The sequence below is a fragment of the Mobula hypostoma genome, chromosome 2, assembly GCF_963921235.1.
Source record: "Mobula hypostoma chromosome 2, sMobHyp1.1, whole genome shotgun sequence".
In the NCBI taxonomy this organism is placed as follows: Eukaryota; Metazoa; Chordata; class Chondrichthyes; order Myliobatiformes; family Myliobatidae; genus Mobula; species Mobula hypostoma.
This window is the reverse complement of record NC_086098.1, coordinates 243,228,869-243,243,051: the sequence shown is the minus strand read 5'-3', so window position 1 is coordinate 243,243,051 and position 14,183 is coordinate 243,228,869. Positions and strand designations below refer to the sequence as shown.

At 52.1% G+C, this 14,183-nt stretch overlaps 1 protein-coding gene across 3 annotated transcripts in view; it reads left to right on the top strand.

The window, feature by feature from the left end:
* LOC134343032 (GON-4-like protein) overlaps positions 1 to 14,140 on the top strand; it is a 65,256-nt gene extending 51,116 nt beyond the window's left edge. For all 3 annotated transcript variants that reach the window (XM_063041855.1, XM_063041856.1, XM_063041854.1), the window contains exons 22-31: positions 2,325 to 2,574; positions 3,281 to 3,462; positions 3,855 to 4,052; positions 5,564 to 5,707; positions 6,298 to 6,441; positions 8,031 to 8,144; positions 8,521 to 8,701; positions 10,907 to 11,240; positions 12,646 to 12,748; positions 13,177 to 14,140. In XM_063041855.1, the coding sequence (XP_062897925.1) occupies positions 2,325 to 2,574; positions 3,281 to 3,462; positions 3,855 to 4,052; positions 5,564 to 5,707; positions 6,298 to 6,441; positions 8,031 to 8,144; positions 8,521 to 8,701; positions 10,907 to 11,240; positions 12,646 to 12,748; positions 13,177 to 13,320 (1,794 nt within the window). In that variant the 3' untranslated portion in view covers positions 13,321 to 14,140. The remainder of the gene's footprint in view (positions 1 to 2,324; positions 2,575 to 3,280; positions 3,463 to 3,854; positions 4,053 to 5,563; positions 5,708 to 6,297; positions 6,442 to 8,030; positions 8,145 to 8,520; positions 8,702 to 10,906; positions 11,241 to 12,645; positions 12,749 to 13,176) is intronic.
* The last annotated feature ends 43 nt before the right edge of the window (positions 14,141 to 14,183 follow it).

Sequence of the window (14,183 nt, the reverse complement as noted above, 5' to 3'; positions counted from 1 at the left end):
GTTTTGGACCACACTGAGAGAAGGCCATAAAGCACAGGAGCCCGTGTGGAATCTGCTCTGCCATTCCATCATGGAATTTATTATCACCATATGCAACCCTTCTTGTGCACATACTCAATAAATCCATAGAGTAATTACCATAACAGAAACAATGGAAGACCACACCAACAGTGTGCAAAAGAGACCACACTGTGCAGATACAAAAAGAATCAAAAAATATTAATAAATAAATAAGCAATAAATACCAAGAATGTGAGATGTAGAGTCCTTTAAAGTGAGTCAATAGGTTGTGGGAACAGTGAAGTTATTTCCTTTGGTTCAAGAACCTGATGGTTGAGGGGTAGTAACTGTTCCTAAACCTGGTAGTTTGAGGGATTATTATCTCTCAGCCCCATTCTCCTGCCTTCTCCCTGTAATCTTTTAATACCTTTGCTCATCAAAAATTAATAAGCTTTCAATACACCCAATGACTTGGCCTCTACAACCGTCTATGGCAATGAATTCCAGATTGTCCACTCTCATGACCTTACTTACGCATCCCATGATTTTATAAACCTCTGTAAACCTCAGCTTTCTATGCTGTAGGGCGTAAAACCCCAATCGAACTGATCTCCTTATAACTCCAGACCTTGAACATTCTTGTAAATCTCTTTTTGAACCTTCTCCAGTTGAGTGACATCCTTCCTCATAGCTGTGTGACCAGAATTGCAGGCAATATTCCAAATATGGCTTCACTAACTTCTTGTACAGCTGTAACATGACATCTCAACTCCTGCAGCATTTTGAATGCCTTTTTCACCACAGTATGTCTACCTGTGTCCACACTTTCCGAGAACTTTGTACCTGTACCCCTAGGTCCCTCTGTTTTAATTACCCTGCCGCCGGGCTCCACTGTTCGCTGTGTAAGTCCTGTGTGACTTGTCTCATGTATAAATTTTTAATGAGGCCCCGGTTGGAGTATTGTTTGTGGTTGTGGTTGGAGAGAGTGCAGAAATGGTTCACCAGGATGCTGCCTGGATTGGAGAGTATTAGCTATGAGAGTTTGGACAAAATTGTATTCTCTGGGACATTAGAGGCTGAGGTGAGACCTGAGCTAGTAGTAAGGACGGCAAATGCAATGTTAGCATTCACTTTGACAGGGCTAGAGTATAAAAGCAAGGATGTGATGCTGAGACTCAAAAGGCATTGGTCAGACCATATTTGGAGTATTGTGAACAGTTTTGGGCCTCATATCTAAGAAAGGATGTGCTGGCGTTGGAGAGGGTCAAGAGGAGGTTTATGAGAATGATCTCGGGAATGGAAGGGTTAACATATGAAGAGGGTTTGATGGCTGTAGGCCTATACTCACTAGAGTTTAGAAGAATGACGGATCAAAAATGACGCACATCAAATAGCAAGAGGCTGAAGAATAGTGGATGTGGAAGGGATGTTTCCTACAGTGGGGGAGTCTAGGACCAGAGGGCACAGACTCAGACAGGAGGAATGTCCCTTTAAAACAGAGATGAGCAGGAATTTTTCACCAGAGGGTGGAAAAGCTTTGGAATTCATTGCCACAGACGGCTGTGGAGGCAAAGTCATTGGGTAAATTAAAAATGGAGACTGACAGGTTAGTCCGTCCTCAAAGGCAGGAGAATGGGGTTGAGAGGGATAACAAATCAGACATGATAGCATGATGGAGCAGACTTCATGGGCTGAATAGTGTAATTCTCTTACATCTTAAAAGTCTTATGGTAAAATTCTGAGAGGTATAGATAGGGTCAACAGAAACTTTTTCCCTGGGTAAAACTGTCTGGAGGGTGGAAGGGGAGTTTGAAGGGGAGTTGTGGGTCAAGTTCTTGTTTAGATGCAGATTAGCTGGGTGCCTGGAATGGACTGCCATGGTTGGTGACGTTTTAGACAATGGATATGGATCACGTGCCAGCAGAAGGGACTTGGTTTAACTTGGCAACACGGTTGGCACAAAGGTTGTGGACCGAAGGGCTTGTTGTACGTCAGAAGTTCCTGTTTCCCAGAAGTGCTGGGTTGAGGGACGGGAGGAGATGGGGTGGTTTGAGAGGGAGCTGAGCCCCATTAGTCATATAGTACTACTGCAGAGAAACAGCAACTCTTAATCTGCTTAGTCCCATCGATTTCCTATCCATGTACCTATCCAAATTTCTCTGTAGGGGTCAGATCTGCATCCACTATTTTCGCTACAGCTTGTTTTCACACTCTCACCACCCTCTGAATGAAGCAGTTCCCCTTAAACATTTCACTTCTCACCCTTGACCCATGAGCCCTAGTTCTAGTCTGCAGGGTTTGACCCTACCCTCTGCTCCCTGCAGGAGACGATGGAGAAGCTGACCTGGCTGGCTTCCAAGCAGCACCAGGACCAGGAGGGTGACTCAGAGGAAGAGAACTCGCAGGAAGAGAACACAGAGCCCGAGGAGGAGGAGGAGGAAGAGGAGAGCGAGGGGCTGGAGCTGCTGCAGAAGGAGGGCGACCAGGCGGCGGGAGAGGCAGCCTTGAGTGAGAGCAATGGGTCCCCGTTGTCTTCGGCCGGCCATGATGTCCACCCGAGCAGCCGGCTGCCAGGTAGGGGCACCGCTGGGGTCCCAGTGCCCTCCGTGTTCATCAGCATAGGGGCTTCAATGCCTGTCTGCAGCTCAGCAGAGCCACGAGGACACAGACACTCAGAGGCAGAGCCTGGGTTGATGTCTCGTTTCTCCTGCCACCCCCCAATCCCCCCGTACTGCAGACCAGAACTCAATGCCCTGTAGCCTTTCTAGCCGCATCTGTGCAGGCAGGGGGATGGTGGATGTTTGGTGTTAAATGTCGACTGTCCATCTCCTTCCACACACACACTGAGTTTATCCTGCGTCCTGTGTGTGTTACTCCAGATCCCAGTGCCTGCCGGCAGCCCTGTGTCACTTTGTGGTCTGGGAACCTCATCCTTGGACAGGATATCTGTAGCTTCCACTCCCCTGCTGTGCCTCACTCACCCCCTCATCGCTCCATACCTTTCACATCCTCCCCCTTTCATTTATTGATCACGAGTCCATTGAAACACCAGGGAAAGGTTTGTTACCAATACAGCCTAAGGATTGGTCTGGAACTCCACCCTTCCCCATCTCTCTTTCTCTTTAGACCCCGCTTCTCCCACCCTCCCCTTGCCTCACCCTCCCTTGCCTCTTGGTCCCCGATCCTTGGTGTTGGGAGGTGATTCTGTGGTGCTTCTCCCACGCTGGCTTCTGTTCTCACCCCTCATCCCCGTTGGTGCGTCTGCATCTGCCGCCCACAGGTCAGGGAGCGAAGCTGCCGGGCAGGGGCAGGGCCGGGTGCCGGTCCCGGGCGAGGAGGGGACGCAGGAGAGTCAGCAAGGACTCCTCCAAGCTGCTGCTGCTGTACGATGAGGACATCCTCAGCAACGACCCGCTTCGCCAGCAGAAGGACATGGCCTTTGCTCAGGCCTACCTGACCAAGGTGAGGGGCCGGGAGCATACCTGGGCAAGGTGATGGGAGCAGAGGTGGGTGGGTTTTGCACACTAGGGGAAGGTGAGGTGCAGGGGTCTGCACTGGGTGAGCTGAGTGTGTGGGGGGAATGTTGAGGAGGGGCAGGTGGGGCGTGTACCTGGTTGAGGTGAAGGGGTTTACATTCCTGGGCAAAGTAAGATGGTGGGGTTTCGACTGGGTAAGGTGAAGGTGTGAGTGATGTACCTGGGCACTGTGAGGAGGCAAATGGGCAGGTACTTGTGACAATGGTGGGTGGGGTTTCTGGCGTTGCAACCCCGGTCTGTGGGATTGGACCCTTGCTTGCGTTGGCCATGTGGGGTCACCTGGACCCCCTCTGATCCTGGGCTCTCCCCGTTGCCCAGGTGAGAGAAGCCCTCCAAGATGTTCCCGGCAAGTATGAGGAATTCCTGCGGATCCTGTACGATTTTGAGACCAACTGGGACCAGCGGACGGTGGTCGATCTCTACGGGGACCTGTGCGAGATCATCCAGGACTGGCCACAGTTGCTCAAGGACTTTGCTGCCTTCCTGCTCCCCGAGCAGGCTCTTCAGTGTGGGCTGGTGAGAATGTCGGTGGGGACGGGGGGTGGGGGGGGCGGCCAGTGGGGCAAGCATCTCATCAGTGATAAGGGTGTGGTTTCACTGGATAAGGACTGGTGGAATGGAGCCACAAGGCAGAGAGGGCCCTTGCATCAGTCACAAGCTAAGTCCAGCAGCATCCTGTCACCGTAGGATAGGTTCAATGGGCTGAGTGGCCTGTCTGTTGCCGCTTTTGTCACCTAAACCATCGCCACTTCACTGAGCCCTGTTTCTGGGGAGACTTGTTGTCCAGCGGCTTCCTGCTGGGGACTCTGAGTGAGGAGGAAAAGCCGGTGATGAATCCACTCACCAAGCGTCTGGTATTCGGTATTGCATTGATTTTGATTTTTTCTGTAGGACAGATGTTACTAAACAGGAAAGTGTGTGGAAAAGATTTATGAGGAAGACCTAATCAATTCACCTTTCTCAGTGAATAATTAGTGTCAGTCCGATAGTAATCAACCCTACTTCAATTCTCCTCTAGGCAGCAAAGCTGGAGTGTGGTGTACAGTTTTGGTCACTCTGTTACGGGAAAGATGTCATTAAGCTGGAAGAAGCGCAGGAGATTTACAAGAATGATGCCAGAACTCGAGGGACTGGGTTAAGGCTAGGACTTTATTCTTTGGGTTGCAGGAGATTGAGGGCCATATAAAATCGTGGAAGGCACAGAGGGGGTGAACGTGTACTGTCTTTTTACCAGACTTATCTGCACTGTGAGCAGATTTCAGATGAGATGGGCGATATTTAATTGAAGCCTGAGGGGCAACTTTTTCACCCAGAAGGTGATGTCTGTATGGATCGAGCTGCCAGTGGAAGCAGCTGAGGCGGGTACATTAACAACATTTAAAAGACAGTTGGGCAAGTACCAACAGAGGAAAGGTTTAAGGGAGATATCGGCTTCAGCACCTGTCTCCAAGAGCCTTTCCCACCCACTATTCACATTATTCCTAACTTTCCTGGGACTCTGTCATGAACCCAGGTTACTGCCAGTATGAGCCCTTGCCCAGGTAAAAGTCTGTAACTGATCTGACCCAGACTCCGCAGCATTTGTCAGGTGGGGGGTTAGGATGTTGGCTGCTGAAGTAAGCCTGTAACATAAACAGCTAGGGAGGGGTGGGCTTGCTATTTCACCATCCCCTGCCCCCACCGTTCCAAATCCTGGCAGCCCCTGCCGGGTCAGGATTGCGAGTCGAGAAGGGTGGGGGCAGATGGCAACCCCTCCTTAAAGGGGATCCCCATCCCTTAAGCCTTTATGGGATCATTGCACACAGCCCACAGGTCTCGTGACCTTCTTACCAGTGCCTGTAATCCAGCTCTCAAATCCAGTCACCATCCACTCCCTCCCCCCATTCTCTGTTTGCTGTGGGTTACACAGGGTACACAATTGCAATGGACTGAAAGGTGCTGGGCTGCATGGGAAGGGAGGTAAAGAAGGGCCCCAATCCCCCTCCTACCCTGAGTGTCTGCTTGACGGTCTCCATTCCCCTCCCCAGTTCGAGGAGCAGCAGGCGTTCGACAAGAGCCGCAAGTTTCTCCGGCAGCTGGAGATCTGCTTCGCTGAGAACCCCTCGCAGCTGCAGAAGGTCATCAAGGCGCTTCAGAACTGCGCAGTGTGCTCGCCACCGGACGTGGCCGAGGTGAGGGCAGAAAGTGCGGGCTCCAGGGGGTGCTGTTGGCTTCGGTAGAGAGAGACAGGGTGTCGCATGGTGTCTTCACTCTATGTGCGATCCTGAGAGTGTGATGGGACAGTGTGGAGGGAGTTTCACTCTGTCTGACCCTGGGAGTGTGTGATGGGACGGTGTAGAGGGAGTTTCACTCTGTGTCTGACCCTGGGAGTGTGTGATGGGACGGTGTGGAGGGAGATTGACTCTGTGTCTGACCCCGGGAGTGTGTGATGGGACGGTGTCGAGGGAGCTTCACTCTGTGTCTGACCCCGGGAGTGTGTGATGGGACGGTGTAGAGGGAGTTTCACTCTGTGTCTGACCCTGGGAGTGTGTGATGGGACGGTGTGGAGGGAGATTGACTCTGTGTCTGACCCCGGGAGTGTGTGATGGGACGGTGTAGAGGGAGTTTCACTCTGTGTCTGACCCTGGGAGTGTGTGATGGGTCAGTGTCGAGGGAGCTTTGACTTCGGGAGTATCTGGACATCCTGAGTATTGTTTTTATACTTGTCTGTATCTAACACATGCTCCTGCGTCCTCTCCTGCCTTGTCCCTTCCCCTGGAAGTTGAAGGTGCAGGTCTGGCAGCTCCTGAAGGGCCATCACCACCTGCAGGATGAGTTCTCGCTCTTCTTTGATCAGCTGCGGCCCCCTGCCAGTCGGATGAATGACTTTGAGGAGGTCAACTGGACCGAGGACAAGGAGTACGAGGTGAGCACTAGGGCCCAGGTGGCGTACTTGATTGCAGTGGGGCTGACAGATTGGGAGCGTGCACCCACTCGGGTGGGGATGCTATTATCGGGCTTTGGGTTTCTTTGCAAACGCTAACAGTCTGGTAGAGTGACTGCACAGAACTGGACCATTCAGCCCGTCTGGGGTTTCTAGTCCAACAGAAGCTGCAGGAACGTCGGTGCTGAGAGTTTCCCCCAACCGCAGCTGCTGAATGGTCACCCCTGTGGGGAGGGACTGAGTTGGAGTCCGAGCCCCCGTGTATCGAGGGCCTTTAGCTGTAAACCATTATCAAATCTCCCTCACTTCTGGTTATCCAGGGTGAGTCTGGGATGCGGTGGGGGTTAAGCTGTCTGTGAAAACCACCTCTCAGCCTCCCCTACCCTGTGTTGGAGACCCCATTGTGCAGGTGAGATCCTCCATACTTACTCCCTCTCCCTGAACAAATCTGAGGGAAAATGCTACTGGGGAAGTTTCCTTGTGAGTGTGTGCCGGGCAGGAATGTTCACTGAAATCTGTGCAAGGTGCTGTCACTTCTCCTGGAATTGTAGAGTAGATACAGGCCATTCAGCACATTGGGTAGGAGCTTCACCACTTCCAATAGATGTTGGGAGAGGCCCTGCCCCTTTGGGCTATGTGTTGCAAGCTGAAGCCAGCTTTTGAGTGAGAAAACTCCCCCTCTGGTTCCCTGAACCTCTGCCACCACCGCCCCCCCCAACTCTATATGTACCTCCTTCCTCCCAGTCACCACTCCAGCCCAGCCTGTCCAGTCTTTCCTTACAACAGGAAAACTGATCCAGGCAGCGTTGGGGTGGATGCGCGTTGATTGACCAGAGGGTACTTGCAGCTTCTGGATGCCCCACCCACAGGAACAGGCCATTCAGCCCACAATGATGCCAAGTTAAACTGAACCTTTTATTCCCCCCCCCCCCCGTACAGTTTCCGTGCGATCCCTGCATATTAATGTCTGTCTAAATGCCTTTTAAACATCTAGGAGCTGATATTTCTATGACAAGGTCTCTGACTTCTACCTTATTCATGCCCCTCATAATTTTACAAGCCTCCGACGCTCCAGAGAAAACAAACCTTGTTTGCTCCTGCCCTCTAATCCTGACAGCATCCCGGTGAACCTTCTCCAAAGCCTTCATGGGCCGAGCATAGCTGTATATAATACTCCAAGGTTTTATACGGTTACAACACGGCTTCCTGACTCGTACTCAGTGCCCCGACTGACAAAGAGAAGCATGCCAGACGCCACCTTTACCACCATGTTACCACACTCAAGATGCTTTGTTGGACAGGGACCCTGGGGTGCATGCGCAGGTGGTCTCTGCAGCAGGGAAAACGGGGCACTGGTTGTCTGGCTCTGGGATGGTGGGGAGGGTGTGTGTGTGTGCGCGTGCGCGCCAAGTGCTGGGGATTGTATGTGGAACCCAACCCAGGAACCAGTGCGTTTGGAGATGGTCCCTGCTGTGTGGATGCCAATGGTGAGCACTACAACCCCCTGCACCATTGCTGGGTGGCATGTGGGCGCTGTGAACCCCACTCATTTGTCTCCCCTGTGCCTGCAGTTCGATGGGTTCGAAGAGGTTGTGCTCCCGGATCTGGAGGAGGAAGAGGAGCTGCAGAAAATGGCCCCACCTCCCAGGAGCAAGCGGCGGAGGGAGGGGCACTCACATGAGAAGGTATCAGGGGGCCGGTGGGTTGAGGGGGTGGGGAGACAGGTGTGTGTGTATATATATATATCTCAGTCAGAGATAAGGGATGGGAGGGGTCAAGGAGACTAGAGGGAGGGCGAAGAGTGGCGTTGGGAGGGTGAGGGGTCAGAGTGGGCTGAGGGGTTGGGGAGAGTGATGAGATGGGGAAGGCGAGGCATTAGGCAGTTCAGAGTGGTAGAACATTCGGGGGTCCCGGATGGGAGAGGAGGGTCAGATGACAGAAGCTGGTCCCTGCCTCCTCTCCAGTGTCCAGTCTGACCACCCACCCACCCTTTAACCTTTCACTCTACCCTGCTCAACATTTTGACCTCTGCTTCTTCCGACCCCCCCCCCCCCCCCCAAGGCTCTGGAACACAAGGCGAAGGGCAAAGACTCAGTGAACACCAGTGTTCCAGATGACTGGAGCCCCCAGCCCGGACTGAAGGATTCTGGAAAAGTTGGCGACGCTGTGGAGGAAGACCAAGAAAGGAGGGAGGAGATGCGAGTGGCCGGCAGCGGGGAGCAGCAGTCGGTACCCACTACAGGTTAGTGAGTGCCTGTGGTCAGCTGGGCTGCACAGGGAGATTGGTTTCCACCCCAGTCTGTCTGTTTTAGAGAGCTCCCTCATCTTTGGCCATTCATACCTCCTGAACTACTTCCACTTGTTTGATTTTGGTCCACATCCCTCAAAACTTTTCCCATCCAAGTACCTTTTAAATGTTGTTAATGTACCTACCTCAGCCACTTCCTCTGACAGCTCATTCCATATCCTGGCCACCTGGGTGAAAAAGTTGCTTCTCAAGTTCCTGTTAAATTTCACCCTGCTCATCTTAAAACCCGTTCTCTTCAGTACAGGTCAACCTTATAACCTACTCTAAGATCAATCTAACCCTTCCCTCCCACATAGCCTCCATTTTTCTTTCATCCAGATGCCTATTTAAATGTCCCTAATGTATCTGCCTCTACCAACCCCCCCGGCAGAGTGTTTCACACACCCACCAGTCTGTGTAAAAAAAAACACTTGCCTTTGACATCCCTCCTATACTTCCCTCACAACATCATAAAGTTATGCCTGCTTGTGTTACCGTTCTTCATTCTCTAACCCTATCTACGTCCATGATTTTGTACACCTTTGCAAGACCACCCCTCGTTCTACACTCCACTGAACAGAGAGAGTCCCAACGTGCTCAACCACTCTCAGTCCATGTACTGGCGACATCCTGGTGAGTCCCCTCCGCACTCTGTCCTGGCACTCCAGCAGGTTGGAGCTGGGAGCTCTTCTCTGTCCTCTCACTGTCCATGCTACAGCTGATAGGTCAGGGTTTTGTGTCTGAGCATAGGCACACGCTGCCTGTGTGTTTGCCAGGGTATGGCACAGGGACGAGGTAGACTATTCAGGCTGTGGGGGAGACTCCCCAGCTCAGCTTGGGATCGGGGATCGTGAAGCCTCACACAGCAAAGCCACTGCACCACGCACAGGCATCTGGGGTGTGGTGCCACTAGTAAAGGGCATTCTCAGTGTCTGTTCCACCCACTGAACATCAGTCACTCGACGTCAGCTGCTAACCGGAATTCTGGTGGTGCTGGATTCGTACCTGTTGTGCACCAGAATCACTTAATTGTTTAATTTAGTTATGCTGGGGAAGTGAGAGGGGCCTGGCGGGTGGGAAGTACGTGTGGAACTATCAGACATTCTACAGTCGCAAACACGAGGAAATCTGCAGATGCTGAAATTTCAAGCAACACACATAAAAGTTGCTGGTGAACGCAGCAGGCCAGGCAGCATCTATAGGAAGAGGTACAATCGACGTTTCGGGCCCAGACCCTTCGTCAGGACTAACTGAAAGAAGAGCTAGTAAGGGATTTGAGAGGGGGAGGGGGAGGGGGAGATCCAAAATGATGGGAGAAGACAGGAGGGGGAGGGATGGAGCCAAGAGCTGGACAGGTGATTGGCAAAAGGGACATGAGAGGATCATGGGACAGGAGGCCCAGGGAGAAAGACAAGGGGGAGGCGGGGGAAAAAGCACAGATGATGGGCAAGGGGTATAGTCAGAGGGAGAGAAAGAACACATTTAATTCCACGTCCCATTCCCATTCTGACATGTCTATCCACGGCCTCTACTGTAAAGATGAAGCCACACTCAGGTTGGAGGAACAACACCTTATATTCCGTCTGGGTAGCCTCCAACCTGATGGCATGAACATTGAGTTCTCTAACTTCCGTTAATGCCCCACCTCCCCCTCGTACCCCATCCGTTATTTATATACACACATTCTTTTTCTCCCTCTGTCCCTCTCACTATACCCCTTGCCCATCCTCTGTGCTTTTTTCCCCCGCCTCCCCCTTGTCTTTCTCCCTGGGCCTCCTGTCCCATGATCCTCTCATGTCCCTTTTGCCAATCACCTGTCCAGCTCTTGGCTCCATCCCTCCCCCTCCTGTCTTCTATCATTTCAGATCTCCCCCTCCCCTCCCCCTTTCAAATCTCTTACTAGCTCTTCCTTCAGTTAGTCCTGACGAAGGGTCTCGGCCTGAAACGTCGACTGCGCCTCTTCCTAGAGATGCTGCCTGGCCTGCTGCGTTCACCAGCAACTTTGATGTGTGTTGCTAGACATTCTACAGTGTTGGGGTGGGGGGAAGTATGTGTGGAACTATCAGACATTCTACAGCGTTGGGGTGGGGGACGCTCGACGGGCTGAGCCGGAGGCCACCCACGGTGTCCCTCCTCACTGTGTCGCTGTCTCTCCTGCAGGTTGGAGCTGGGAGCCATCCAACAGTGAGGAGGGGCGGTCCCCTGAGGAGACCAGTGAAGGCGAGGAGGGCCCTTTCGAGGGCTCACCCCTTTTGCCGAGAGAAAAAGAACTGTCCTCGGCCTCGGGCAGTCGTGCCTCGGTGAAGTTTGCCTCAGCTGGGGCCCGGCTACGATATAGGAACTGCCAGGAGATGGCCCTGGCGCACAAGGCCCTGCAGGACGGTTGCTCGCAGGGGCTCGGTGAGACGGAGGGGCCGGCGCCCGCATCTGCATCCGTCTGTGCCAAGAACACTTGCGTCAACTCCATCGGTGAGCGTGTGGTGCTGTGGACCAGGTAAGGCTGCTCCGGGGCTCAAACAGAAGGGTCAACCCTCCAGAGTGTAGCACAGTGGTTAGCTTAACGCTATACAGCACCAGTAACCCAGCTTCAATTTCCACTGCTGTCTATACTCTCCTCGTAACCATGTAAATCTCCTCCAGGAGCTCCAGTTTCCTCCCACAATCCAAAGGCGTACGGGTTAGGGTTAGAAAGTGCTGGACATGTCACAAGAAGCACAGTGACACCTGTGGGCTGCCCCAGCACATCCTCAATCTGTGTTGGACATTGACGCATTTCCTTGTATGTTTCAAAGCTTCGAGATACATGACAAAAAAAGCCAAATCTTTAATCTTCAAACTGGGGTGAGCTGTAACTGTTTGCCTGTTGTATAGCAGCAAACGAGCAGCTTCTTTGGCCCACGATGCTGTAGTAAACTAATTAGATATTTCAACCCTGGGGGAAAGATCGTGGCTGCCTATTCTTTCATAAACACAAGAGATTCTGCAAATGCTGGAAATCTTGAGCAGCTGAAGGAATTCAGCAACACAGAATGAACAGTCGTCTCAGCCAGAAACGTTGACTGTTTATTCCCTTCCATAGCTGTTGCCTGACCTGCTGAGTTCATCCAACATTTTATGTGTCACCTGTTCCTTCTCTGTCTCTTATAATCCATAAAATTCTACCAGGTCTATCTGCTTTGAGCTTGCCCCTCTCACCTGTGCTGGTGGGCAAGACAGAACTAAGGTTAGAGCTCAGTGCAAAAACCAGCAGCTGTCCACCGTACCTCTGCCTCCACAGGTGCTGCTCGACCTGTTGAGCTCTTCCAGCAGTTTGCTTGTGGCCGAAGAGTTCCAGCAACTGCAGTCTCTGATCTCCTGAAACAGAGGAGTTGAGTAGTTCTACCTGGCCTGCTGTATTGGTCTGTATTGTATACAGTTGGTCTCTCAGAGCAGAGCAAAATGAAGCAAACTGCTGCACATAGACAAAGGAAAGGTACGTCGCATCTGGAGTTTCTCCGGTTAGCGGACCATTTCCCTCCACGGCTCTCTGACGTAATGAGAAATCAGGTATGGGGCAAGTTATAGCGATGGTTTGCCATTGCCTTCTGCCGGGTGAGTTTCCAGAGAGATCACCAGCTTGTAACCCAGCACGGATGGAAAGCGTGCAGGGGAGCCGGCTGGATTCGAACTCGGGACCTTTTGTCCCGAAGTCCGACACTGATGCCACTACGCCACCAATCAGGTATTCATAGACAAGGAGGGATAAAATCCTGGTGACAGGAGGGTCACAAAATTTCAAAATTGTGAGATAGGACAGTGTAGAAGGAGCTTCACTGTGTGTCTGACTCTGGGAGCGCTGCTTTTACCTCGGGAACCTGGCTGGTGGAACGTCACTCTGCTTTCTGTTTGTGCTGTTGCAGGGAGGCAGATCGAGCGATCCTCACCGCCTGCCAGGAGAAAGGGGCCAACCAGGAAACCTTCAGCTTGGTGGCACAGCAGCTGATCGGCAAGTCAGCCCAGGAGGTGAGGACAGGGGTTCCCTGAAGGCGGAGGATACCAATTTTCCCCCTTATCAGGTCATGGTGCAGCTGGTAAACATGTTCCCACTGGTTAATACTGCTGGGCATAGGTTTGAAGAGGAGAGGGACAAGATTTAAGAGAGCGGAGGGGCAAGCTGGGGGGTCTGCGGTTGAGGCAGATACAGGAAAGGCCCAGACCGGAGGGACATGGGAAAATGGAACCTTGGGCTGCAGGGCACCTTTCACAACTTGAGGCTGGCGGTGCTGCTAGTTTTGTTTGATTCCATTGGGAGTTCTCTGAAGGTAACTTGTGGAGGAATTAAATAGAATGACTATCTCCATGATTCACGCTGCCGGCCTGCGTTCAGCTGCTCGAGACACGCCTCCTGCCCTTGCCAAAGGTAACCAACCATAGCACCTACCTGTTTTCAGGTGTCGCAGCGGTTCCGGGAGCTGATGCGTTTGTTCCACACCTCGGGCGATACCAGCACAGACGAGGAGGATGACAGCCTGGCGAACAGTAACCCTGAACAGCAGCAAGCAGACTGGCTGATCTCAGACGAAGATCAGGACTGAGCCAGTGGCTCTGCATTGTTGTTTGGGAGGGTGGAGGAGGTTTCCTGGACTGTTGGACGAAGCGTATTTCCCAGGGAATCCAAGCATATTTAATTCTCTTTTGTGCTGTTGTGTCCCTCCTGAGGATCTCCAATCCCACTAACCGCCCAGACTGGTCCGTGTTGGAGAGGCTGGGCTGGGTAGGATGGCGAAGGCCACAGCATTTCAGCTGTCTTGTGCACCACACGTTGCTTTGTGGGATGTTCCTCTCCCTGGAACATCTCAAATCACGGTTTGCCCAGTCTGCAACCAAGTCAGGTGCTGTCAGTGTTCCCAGGTAAAGGGAAAAAGCACACATGTGAAGTCTGGGCTTTGACAGACTGTGGCAAGTGTAATGTTCAATCAGTTTGTTAAGGCTACCTGTACTGGACAGTCTGGCACTGACTAGTGCAGATGCTGGAGAGGATGGAGCCAGTTACACCCTTGGTGAATCAGGCACACTGGGTCTTGTTTGGTTATCACCACCTCTTGTCAGCCAAGTGTCTCCTGTAAATATGTATGTGAAGTGTATCCTTTGTACAATTTTAAGTTATAGTGACTGTACATACATCAAAACTAGTAGTGCACAACTCCTATGTAATTCAATAAATCTTTTTCCCTCTGTAGGGTTTCTGCTCTCAATGGTGTGCCAGCTCTAGGACAGGTTATACACAGAAAAGCTCCCTCTGCCAAGTACAGGGAGTTGACACAATGATTGATGCTGTCACCAGTTAATCCATCCAGTCAAACCCAGTTTATCCCGCACGTCCCACCAGAGGATACTGTCCTACAGTGGTCTGTAGGGTAAAGAAAGTTAAACTGAGTGCAACTCCCCCGACACCATG